The 11,387-nt window shown below is 56.3% G+C and overlaps 1 protein-coding gene across 1 annotated transcript in view; it reads right to left on the reverse strand.

Moving 5' to 3' along the window:
• Positions 1 to 11,043, reverse strand: part of LOC113209988 (mucin-5AC) — an 18,894-nt gene extending 7,851 nt beyond the window's left edge. The window contains exons 1-12 of the mRNA XM_052274676.1: positions 10,840 to 11,043; positions 10,566 to 10,682; positions 9,840 to 9,985; positions 9,539 to 9,765; positions 9,308 to 9,430; positions 8,908 to 9,189; positions 8,494 to 8,821; positions 8,181 to 8,423; positions 7,811 to 8,099; positions 3,299 to 3,509; positions 3,082 to 3,213; positions 2,587 to 2,982 (exon numbers count right to left, since the gene is read on the reverse strand). Coding sequence (XP_052130636.1) covers positions 2,587 to 2,982; positions 3,082 to 3,213; positions 3,299 to 3,509; positions 7,811 to 8,099; positions 8,181 to 8,423; positions 8,494 to 8,821; positions 8,908 to 9,189; positions 9,308 to 9,430; positions 9,539 to 9,765; positions 9,840 to 9,985; positions 10,566 to 10,682; positions 10,840 to 10,998 — 2,653 coding nt within the window. The 5' untranslated portion in view covers positions 10,999 to 11,043. The remainder of the gene's footprint in view (positions 1 to 2,586; positions 2,983 to 3,081; positions 3,214 to 3,298; positions 3,510 to 7,810; positions 8,100 to 8,180; positions 8,424 to 8,493; positions 8,822 to 8,907; positions 9,190 to 9,307; positions 9,431 to 9,538; positions 9,766 to 9,839; positions 9,986 to 10,565; positions 10,683 to 10,839) is intronic.
• Positions 11,044 to 11,387: the final 344 nt, after the last annotated feature.

Consider the following 11,387-nt stretch of genomic DNA (forward strand, 5'->3'; position numbering starts at 1 on the left):
TGAACGCCAACTTCTGGCGTTATCACAGAACGCCAATTCTTTGGCGTTAAAAGACGCCAACCAGTTTAGAGTGCCCTGTTTGTGGCTACACGTCGGAACCGATGTGGCACAAATAAGCTGATGCCCCAGAGAAAAACACTTGACAAAAGAAAATGCATTTGCTATTGACCTCAGGAGAAAATATTATTCACCTCAGAAAATGTTTAGCTGCCCCAGAAATTGCAGTTATGCTGAACCACAATTCTTGCGTGCCCGCATGTACCGCAGCGTGTAATCAGGCACCTGGTATACAGTTATCAGCTAAACAATGGCTCAGAGAGTAAATATTTACCAGACGCTGCGCGTGATATAGTGTATAAGCTATTTTAACGAACCTTTCGCGCTCGCCATGGCTTAAGCTACGAATACAGACAGAAGCGATAGTAAACGGGGTTAATTGGTGATTCAGAGGTGGCTCTCTACTTCACCTTCCGAGCCGTGCCATTTGAGTCCTCAACAGTATAGCCACAGACAGGGAAGTCCAACCATGGAATGAAAGCGTGCTTTGTTTGCCAAAAATCACAGTGGAGTCCAAACGAACCCTAACAACCCGGGTAGAACACGTTTGTCAAAATGATGTCAGAATAATTTCATTCTGACGCTCACCGTCAAAATTTACTGCGGCTAGGTAGCCAGATTGAGCTTATTTTTCACGTCAAATGAGGGTCATTGACCAGTTTTTGACGATTAATTTTGTTCGACCTGGAAAACTTGTGGGAGTAATTAACCGACTGGAGAGATCGACTGGACTCCACGTGGTTGAAGACAAAATTCCGTATTCCTAGTGCTCAAATGGATGAAATAATGTGAACAGTTTGTGTGTCATAGTGGTGAAAGTCTTCGTCCGGGACACGGCAGTAGTCCAGCTTACATCTAGCAGAGGGGCACATGCAGTAAGAGATGAACGTGGCCACTTACTTCGTTTTCCCGAGAGGACGCTGAAGGAAAAGAAGGAGAGAAAGAAGCCATGTTAGGAGAGTGCTCATACGTACATATAAGAGTGTGCACTCAACACCAAATGAAATATAACAGAGTGCTAATTTTTACACAACACTTAAATACAATGAATTTTACACGTCAGTGACAACAAACTACAAGGGGCGTTTAGTTAAAAGAGAACCATCAGGCATCTGTACACTATACAGCTATTATTATACCTCCACTAATTCCAAATTGCAGAAGTAATATATGAAGAAGAAAACTAAAACTGTCAGGCAAAGGAAATTCCGCTTAAAATTCGTATACAAGTACATACACACACTCGACCGCCACCAAATCTAACAACCAGCAGATAGCAGATCTTAAAGATGCAAAGAGGTGCTCAACGCTAAACACACTTGTGCAGTATAAAGTTTGTAACCATACCTGCATAGGTGGATTTGTGTATCCACTTTATTTGTGAGCGCAACTCAAATGCATCCTTGTCAAAGATGTGGTTCAAGGTTAATGCAAACAGCAATGAAGATGATGCGAGATGATGTCTATGAGATGATTTCAGTGTGTTAGTAGCACCAACAACAAAAGAAGGGTTAGTTACTGGAAAGATCAGTTTTATTTAATAATCAGCAGCCACTGAAAGAAAATCCAGTATGAGATCGAAGACTCTACTGGTCCACTTAGCTTATTAACAAATTAGTATAAAAAGATAAGGCACTAAAAATGTCTACATAGTTATACAAAATTTGGTTAGTAGTTTTAAACAGATTTGCCCTCCAAACACCGAAGGATAGAAACCAGTTGTGGATGTCCAGGCTAAGACATGACAGTACGTTGGGTTGCCTATGCACTGTAATGACTTACGTTAGCCTGGACACATTATAAAACACAAAAACTAATAATTATTTCAACTGACTAAATTTAACAATTCAGAATACGTTTTTGCAGAGACGGCCATCGATATATAGAGCAATGAGACTAATAATCATTACGATTTTGTCCAACAGTGTGACTGTTAAACTTTCCGAAATATTATTGAGCAATAACTTTGGCACAAACTAAAGTAATGCTGCCATGTAAATGGCAAAGATAACAATAATGTAACATTAGAGACTCCATTGACTTAATATGGCAACAACTACTGGGAAGTTTTCGTTTAAAAAGAATTCATTTACAGCCAACTCTTATTGAGACTTTTCGTTAGCAAACACCGAAGGGTGAATAGACAAAGAAGGTAACACACGCGTACAACGCCAACGCCCTCACAAGTAAAGAATTTGTTTTTCAAAATAAGCCACTACCATGCATTCCTCCAAATGTCGAACGCCCTTCAGCTCATCGAGGGGCTGCGGGGTGCGTGCAGGTCATTCCCCAAGAGGATGAAAGAAGGATGCGAGAAGAGAACGCAAGAGAGACAAGTGTGTTAGTCACAGACACCAGAGGTTTCACGTTAGTTCTCGTGCTCCTCGTCCGGCTTGCGGGGCCGCGACTTCCACTTGCCCGGGGTGGGCTCCTTGCTCATCTTGCCCGGCCAGCGCAGCACGATGGCGGCGGTGGCCTTGGCCTGCTTGGCCTTGACCTGCTTGCCCTCGGCCTCGGGTAGCGACTTACTCTGCGGCAGGGGCTGCTGCTGCGAGACGGACACCGTGGATGGCGCCACGAAGGGCGACGGCGTCGAGGCCGCCGGGTGCGAGCCCGCGGCCTGCGTGGCCAGGGTGTGGATGGCCACGACGGCGGGGTGGGTGAGGTCCGACAGGTCGTCCTGCTGCTGCTGCTCCTGCTGCACCCGCTCGTCTTGCAGATTCTGCTCCTGCAGCGCTCTGGCCAGCAGCTCGTTGAGTTCCCTGCCTTGCAGGGGGGTGCCCGGCGCCGAGGCGGCCGACGCTGTGACCGTGGCCGCCTGCTCGATGGAGCTCGGCGTCGCCGTCGGCAAAGTCACGTCCTCGAGGGCCTGAGGCCTCCGCTGGCGCTTCGGGAACGTGTAGCGACCCCGCTCCGTCGATTGTTCTGCGCATAGGCGGGTGGGCGGTCGTGAGCGGTGCTCACAGCCACAGCACAGGGCGGGGGTAAGGAGCGCCCGGAGGCCTGGAAGCCATCATCACTCACCAGCTGTTGCCGCGGCGGTCACGTCCTCCGGCGCGAACGTCGTCGTCCTGGCCTCGGTCCTGAACTTGTTCCTCCTGCGCTGCGCGGCGGCGGACGCAGCTAAGCTACTCTGCCCGCGGTTCACGATCGACTCTGCAAAATGACATAAAGCCGTCACACGGTCGCTCTGACGAGGGTCCTCGAACGCATGACACGCGTGACTGCCCTGCTCCCGTACCTCTGGACGGTGCCGAGGTCTGCGCCGCTGCGTCCGAGTCCACGGGGCTCACAGTGGTAGTGCGCCTGCGGATGACCCTGGACGGGGTCCGCCTCGCAGCCGGCGTCGTGATGGTCGGCGCGGGGGTCGTGGTCGTGGTCGGACGCCTGCCGCGGCTGCCGTGGTTCAAGAAGCCGCCTGGCCGGCGCAGGGACACCCTCTCGGCGGAGACCTGTAGAGGCAGAGTGGCGTCAGGGCCCGCGACATGGCGCTTGCAGCCGAGTGAGGCTGTCACTGTCCCTCCCCGCACCAGCGTCGGGAGCGAAGAGGGAAGTTCTCACACCAGCCACCCCGGCAAGCAACAGTAACCAGAGGAAAGGTACTGCCTACAGAAAAAATACTTCAAGTTTAGTTTCGTATGTTTCAAAAAACATTGAAAACTGAATTGATATGATCGAATGGAAACAATGAAATAATGCGATAGCAGAGCAGCAAGGTTTTCTGACCAAGGCCGGAAGAGAAAATACACTACCAAGATAAGAAAAAGTAAAGAAAATAGCTCAATCAAGAAGAATCAATACCAATAACTTTCAAAACGTTTCAAAAATGCAGGGTTAGCATCGGCACTAAATATTTAAGTGCATATTTCAAACCAAACTTATAAGTACCCTATAGTTTATTGTTAATGAAATCCATTCAAAATCACCAATCACCAGTTACTTCAAATCATCCAGAAGGTTCACAATGCAATATGGGATGAATTTTTTGAATTGAGGATGTGATTTGTATTTTTCCAATCTGCATCAGAAAGATATTTTTGTGTTAGAAAATTAATTTACTTGTGTTGGGCAATGCACCCACAAGACAAAGAGAGAGACGCTTTAATGGAAAAGAAAAACATGATTTATGATCGGGTGTCTGCTTGTGGCCATAACGATTTATGTACAATTTTTCCATACTCACGTCTGTTAACGACATTATACACTTACCGCAACGTTTTCAAATGCTAGACACGAAAAATTATACTTTAAAGAAACACAAACAGATCAAACAGTGGCCAATCAACGCCAAACAAAACACTGGTTTCCTAGCGTGTGTGTTGTGTAATGTACGGTATAATGTGTTCTGTTGAGTGTGCGGGGATGGTGGGACGGGATGGGAGAGGATGGCAGTCATTCCCTGGCGGGTTAATACTCTTAAGATGCACTACGTTAGACATGACGCTCCAGTCGCGCTCCGACGCTCGTCAGCCTCCTAAAGAAGGGCCGGGGCGCGGACGGAGCAGCATGCCGTACAATGAATGGTACTGACAAACATCATTCGCTCATTCACACATGCGCTTACAGATGTATCATGACATTATGGGCTACTTTCACAGTCGATGCACAGGATCAACATGCATCACAAGCTTGCATGGCATGACATAAAGCGGCTCTATCCAGGTTATCAACGCTCTACACTTGAAAAAAATAAATATAGCCGCATTCGGAGAAACTTATATATAATAAAAATATGACAGTCACCAGAGACAAACAGACCCGTATGCTAGCTAGCTGTAAGTAAGTCAGTCCGCGGAGGCTAAATGGCCGCATACTTCTCGCATGCCAAGACAAGACGGAGATGAGAGCGCTAGAGCTTATGTAGAGAGACAAGTCAGTCAGGTAGTAGTTGCAGTTCAGGTCTTCGGGGCATCTTGCATTGCCCTGATTATCAGACCGGGTTAAACAAACTGATTGGATGCGCCAGGACCGGACCTCCAAGCGGGATGCTGATGCTGAAGATGGCGAAGAAGGCCCAGTTTACCTCGTTCTGTTCCTCCGCGTCCACGTAGGACTCGCTGTGGGTGTCCTCGATGGACGTCTGGTCAGCGACCCTGGCGTTCTCGTAACCCGTTGTGGGAAGCGTCAGCAGGTCGTACGCGTAGTCAAGGGGGGCGTCGTCGGCCACCTCCTCGTCGTCGGGCTGCAAGAGCTGCAGTAGGGCGTCCTTGGCCTTGATGGAACCTCTGGAGACCGCCTTGCCCGGGCTGGGCTTGCCCTTGCCCTCCTTGACGAGCCGCCCCTTGGCGGGGAAGTGGTCCGAGTCCTCGAGCGTGAGCAGCAGCTCGCTGCCCACGGCCCTGTCGCCGTCCTCTTCCACGAACCTCCTGAGCTCGTTGGGCTTGGGGCCGCTACTCTGGGCGCCAGCCCGGCTGCTGCCCCGGCTGCGCGCCGCGGCCAGCCTCTGGCGCGCACCCTTGTACCGTGAGGTGGGGAAGTCATCGCCTGTCGCGCCCTCCAGCTCCTCCGTGGACACCGAGAACTTGTTGCCTCGCGAGCGGATGGGTGCTGTCCGTGGCCGCGGCGAAGTCACGTCATTTTCGCTCTTGTTTTCGTCGTCCGTATCCAAGAGGTCGGCTACGTTGAACTTCTTGCCGCGAGATCTAAGGGATGCGGCCCGTCGTCCCGGCTGGGCCGTGGTCGAGACCTCGGGCTCGGCTGACGACTCAGTAGCGGGAGAGGTAGACGGAGCAGACCTGAAGCGTTGTCTACTCGATCTGGTGATGGTTGGGGTGGCTGCTGTAGTTCTGGACCGCGGCCTGAGTGTAGGCACATACGCCTCCTCCTCCTCGTGGACAGGGGCGGGCTCCAGGGTCCGCGCGCGTGCCCTGGTGTACGTCGCCCGGGTGGCGGGGGGTGCGCTCGCCTCCTCGTCCTCGTCGCTGTGCGTCGTGGGTCGGCCAACGCGCGGCCTGAAAGGAGCCCTGGTGGACTGGGTGGTGGGCTCCTCCTCGAGCAGGATGGTCTCGTGCGAGGCGGACGTTGGCCGGCCGCGCGGTCGGAACGGCGCCCGGGTCACGGGCGCCGCCTCCTCCTCCACGGGGGCGGCCGAGGAGGTGCGCGGCCTCGACCTGAAGGGTACGCGTGTCACAAGGGAGTCCTCGTCCTCGGTGGTGCGCGGCGCGGACGGCCTGAAGGCCGCTCTGGTGGTGGGACCGGCGTCCTCCGTGGTTCGCGGCGCGACGGTGAAGCGGTTCCCTCGCGAGCGTAACGCCAGCGAGCGTAAGGTGGTCGGGCGGACGCTGTCGTCGGCATGCTCGCGGGCGAGGGACTGTCCCCGCGACCGGTAGGAGGACGAGTCGCCCTCTAGGCTCACGTCCGAGTAGTCCGTCTCGTCGACGCCCGCAGTGGTGGATGAGGACCTAGGCGCGTACGTCCTGCTGCGGGAGCGCAACGTTGTGGGGGGCTCCAGGCGCTCCGACGAGTCGGGCAGCGAGAACTTCTGGCCACGGACCACGGGCTGGTACTGGCGCAGCTCGACTTGGTACTGGCGCTGGAGGACCCGCTCGGTGGTGGGCGTGTCGTCGTCGTTCTCTTCGGGGCGCGGGGAGTGGGTGGTCGACCTGCTCCGGAAGGGGGGCCGGTACGTCCTGGGAGAGACTAGCCTCTCCAGGTTGGGGGACACTGGTGTTGGGGCCGTGGAAGCGGTGGAAGTTGACGAGCTCTCGGAAGAGCTCGGCTGGTCCCCGCCGTCGACGTCGTCCTCCTCGGCAGACGTGAGCGGCAGCGACGGCTCGGTGGCAGCAGCAGTGCTTGGCGACGCCACCTCGCTCGTCGTCTCGGACACGAGCGCGGCAACCGTCGTGTCGACTGGTGGCGACTCTTCATCGGCGGGGGACGGTGCGGGGGCCTCAGCCACCGTGGTGGAGGTGATTGTCGTCAAGGGGGTCTCAGTGGTCGTCGTCGTGCTCGTTCTGGGGTTCTTTCGTAAGATTTGAGGTCTTAGTCGCGTCGGTCGCGGTCGGTTGAGGGTGCGGGGCGAGGACGGTGTCGCGTCCTGCTCATCGGGCAGCTCGGGTCGTTTCGTAGTGGTGCGCCGTCGGTTGGCGCGCGGCGTAAAGCGGCCGGTGGGCCCTGAGGGGGCGTCCGTGGCGACCTGCTCGGCCGACGAGTCCTCGTCGGTGCTCGTCGCGTTGCGCTCGGCGCTCGACGCGCGCAGCCTGCTCAGACTGGCCTTAAGCCTCTGGGTACGGACGCTTAACGGCGTCGTGTTCGGCGTCGTTTTGATCGTGAACCTGTTCCGCCCGCGGCCCCGTGGCAGCCCCCGCGAGGTGGCATGCGGGGTCTCGAGGGTGTTCGCGGTCGCGCTGCTCTCGGTGGAGGTCGGCGCCTCGCTGGAGGTCGCCGACGGAGAAGTGGGGGGCATGGGGGACGTCGGGTGAGTGTAGCCAGGGTGGTTGTGGTTCTTCACAATGATCCTATGCCTCTGCGTGACCGACGACTCCGTCACCGAGGTCACGACGTGAGTCTCAGTGAAAGGTTCTAGACTGCTCGTGGATGGTGGGGGTGGGGTTGTCGAGGACGGGGTTGTCGAGGACGGGGTTGTCGAGGACGGGGCGGTCGTCTCGGGGGTAACAACGAACGGGGAAGGGGTGGTCAGTGTCACTATCTCGGGGTTAAGGGCTGTGATTGTTGTGTCAAGAGTTGTGTCGGCAGTGACCGCCTGGGTCGTTATGTCCGCGTCCGTTTGTCCGTCGGGCGCCCCTTCACTCACCTTTGGGCTCGCGGTGGTGGTGGTGGTCGTGGTGGTCGTAGGGGTGGTCGCGGATGTCGCGGCCGTCTCCTCCTCGCCGTCCTGGTCCGGGCGCGTCGTGCGCAGCGGGGTGGGCCGGTACACAGGGCCCTCCCGATACGAAGACACGGACGGCGACGGCGTCACCGCGGCGACGGTAGCGTCCTCCTTGTCCTCCTCCGAGGACTCTACCTCCTCGTCGTCCTGATCCTCCTCGATAGCCGCCGTCTCCGTGGTGGTCGAGGGTCGCCCCCTCTGCAGCGTCACATATCTGCGGCACCAAGAACACGGTCGCGGAATACGACACTAGTAACACCCCACCCCACACAATCCCCTCTCACTCTGCTGTTACCGTGAGGTGGTGACGGGCTCTTCGCTGGGTCGCTGCCTGCGCAGCGTGACGTACCCCGGGGTGGCCGGCTTGCTGCTCTTCTTCTCTTCCTCTTCCTCCTCCTCTTCCTCCTCGTCATCGGACTCCTGTTGCTCCTGTCTCTTAGACGGCTTTTCGTAGCGGCTGCGAGTCCTCTGCACCTCAACCGCGGTCTCCTCCGGCTCGTTCTGCACGGCCTCTTCCAGCTCCGCGGCCACGGCGGGTCTGCTCGACGGGATTAAGTAAGCAGCTATCCTGAAACTATTACCCCTGCTGCCACCAATCTGTCACTCACCTCTCTCGCCGTATGCTGACGTACTTCGGCCGCTCCCTCTCTCGCTGACTCGTCTCTTTGGTGGCGTCCTGGAGGCCGTCGTTCTGCGGGCGCGAGGGGCCGTTTCTGAAGAGGGACTTGTACCTGGGCGTGGTGGGCGAGCCGGCGCCGGAGTTCGTGCTGACGGTGGCGGCGTGTCGGCTCCTGCCCTGCAGCACGCGCTCCACCAGGCTGCGGTTCCTCAGGGGGATGGTGCCGCCGCTCGTGGAGGTCGGGGAGGCCGCCTCGGAGGCGCTGTTCCCGGCACTACTGCTGGAGCGGAGCTGCTTCTCCAGCTCCTCCACGCCTCCTATGTAGTGAGATGAAGGTCTGGGAGTTAGAGGCGAGTCGGGACACGGCACGTCCTCGGTCACTGCCACAACACCCCGTGCTTACCAAGCTTTTTGATGAGGTTGAGGAGCTCCTTGAGTGCCTCGGGGTCCTCCTGCCCACCTTCGTCGTCCTCATCAACCTCATCTTCCTCCTCCTCTTCGATGGGGGCCTCCGTTGTGGTGGTAGTCGTGGTGGTGGTGGTCGTTGTCGTACGTCCCGACACGAAGGGCGAGCTGGTCGTCGTAGAGGTGGTCGCCGCTGTGGTCGCGGGTGCGGCGGCGTTCTTTTTGCAGATGACGTTGCGCGCGTAGTCGCACGAGTCGGCGCCCTTGTTGAAGAAGAGACCTGAAGGGGCAGACGGTCAGTAATCTGTCCGGAGCCGGCTCAGCCCGGCGCAGCGCGGTGCAGCCCGGTGCAGCCCGGTGCAGCCCGGGGCGTAGGCAGCCCATGTGGCGTGGCTTACCAGACGGGCAGGTGAACTGGTGCGCAACGATGCCGAGGTTGGACGGCCCGCTGTCCAGACACCAGAAGTACTTCTTGCAGTCACGCGGGTGCGGGAAGAACCCTTCGTCCTTGCAGACGAAGTCTGAAACCCACGAAAACGTTCATCAGAAAACAATCGACTAGTAAGTTACGAGGGTAACACCAATAAATCGTGTTGCTGTAGCACGGTCCGCATATCATGCTGCCTTACCGCTGCCCGGGTCGGGGGTGGATGGAGGCTCTGGGGTGGTGAGCGGGTTGCCGCTGGAGGTGCTGGTGGACGGCGTTGTTGCCGCGGTGGTCCTCCTGGTGCTGGGTGGAGCCTTGGTCTTGAGCTTGTTTGTCCTAGGCCTGTCACTCCTCGCCGTGCTGGTCTCTGCGACGCGACCGCCTGCCTTGCTGCCCTTACCCTTGGCGACGACGGCGTTCTTCTCACTGCTGCTGAAGCGAAAGAGAAAGAATGAGCCACCCGTCGAGGACACTCCCGTCAGACCAGGACCAGCCGCACTCACCCCGTCTTGCCACTCGTGCCGAGGAGAGCCTCCTTGGCGGCCTCGATCAGCGGGTACGGTCGGTTGTGGCACTTGCCCCTGAAGTCGTCGTTGTCGATGGACCAGAACATGATGCCACCCAGGCCCTTCTCGTTCACGTACTCGGCCTAAACGGACAAAAACGTCACAAGTCGTTCAATCTTTTTTAATATCACACACTGAGCCACGTAATTATGCTTTAGGGATCGTTCAGAAAGTACGTTCGATTTTTCTCAGATTTATTTTGAAATATTACGGAAGCTGGGCGGTTTTATGGTCGGCCCAAATCGCCCCCAGGGTAAGTAGGCAATTTTCCCCGCAGAACCTCTGAAAGTCGGCAACCACTGTAAATCGCCCCCCTCCGTCACACCGATGTAGTTAAAACCGCGCCTGCTGGGCGCCTGCGAGACTCGGGGTAGGCCGCCCCGCAGTACACGCATGCACTGCAGGCGAGATGTTGCCTACCTATTAGGCGCTATGAGAGCTTGCAGAGGCTGAACTTGACAGTTTCGTAACGGCTAATGACGGACGTACTTTCTGGATGGTCCTTTATGCGTGAAGGCAAAGTGAGGCAAGAGGCAGACAGACGCTAAGCATGAGCCTGGCAGAGCCCCGGGTGCGTGCGGAAGCCAGCGTCCACCGGCGCTACCGACCGCTCCGCTGACATTTACTCTTGCTATCATCTCATTTTTATATTCATCTCCTTACCTTGAGGCGTACGATCTCCGTGTCGTCGTAGCCGACCCACTGGTTTCCCTTGACGGCATACGGACCCATGGCTTTTGGGTGCGGCTTCTCCACCTCCCAGCCTTCCGATTCACAAATCTGGAATCCATTAAAAACAACGTTAAATAAACACGCTCTGGAATGTTTTACTTTTCCTTGATCTCATGGAGGAAAATCCTTTTAAAGAAGTGAAACAAAAATGAAAGTGAATTATTGTATAAAATGTTTTTGGTCGTATACATCATGTGATTATTACCTCATAGTAGGCCAGGTAGCCCTTCTCGCGCGTCGCGTCCCCCTGCTCGCCGGGACCGTCGGAAGGCGCGCCGATCTCCGTGGAGTCGGGGTTGAAGAGGGTGTAGGAGCGGCCGTAGGTCGGGATACCGAGCACCAGCTTGTCGCGGGAGGCGCCCATCTTCAGGTAGTGCTTAATCGTGTAGTCCTGTCAAACGGCAACAAAAGACAAGTGGAAATTTTACACTGCACTTAATATTCTGGTAACGTACATATTTGACGCCCCCCGTGCCCCGTGATCATGTAATTGGATTTGCATCAGAGCTGGCTGCTGGCATCTTACTGGGGCGCGGCCGGCGGGGCGGTGTCAGCCGTGTGCTGGCGAGGCCCCAACCCGAAAAATGTGTCGGCAATTTAACTGGTCGGTCGGCCGCGCGTTGCCGCTCGCGACGACGCCAAAGGGGCGGCGCACAGGACTTGTTCATCAGTCGCCAGTGACCACGTGACCGACCTAAATGCCCGTCTCCCTCCCTTCCTCCCTCTCCCCCTCCCTCCCGCTGTCCCTCTCTC

This window comes from Frankliniella occidentalis, unplaced genomic scaffold (assembly GCF_000697945.3).
Source record: "Frankliniella occidentalis isolate FOCC.00 unplaced genomic scaffold, Focc_3.1 Scaffold424, whole genome shotgun sequence".
In the NCBI taxonomy this organism is placed as follows: Eukaryota; Metazoa; Arthropoda; class Insecta; order Thysanoptera; family Thripidae; genus Frankliniella; species Frankliniella occidentalis.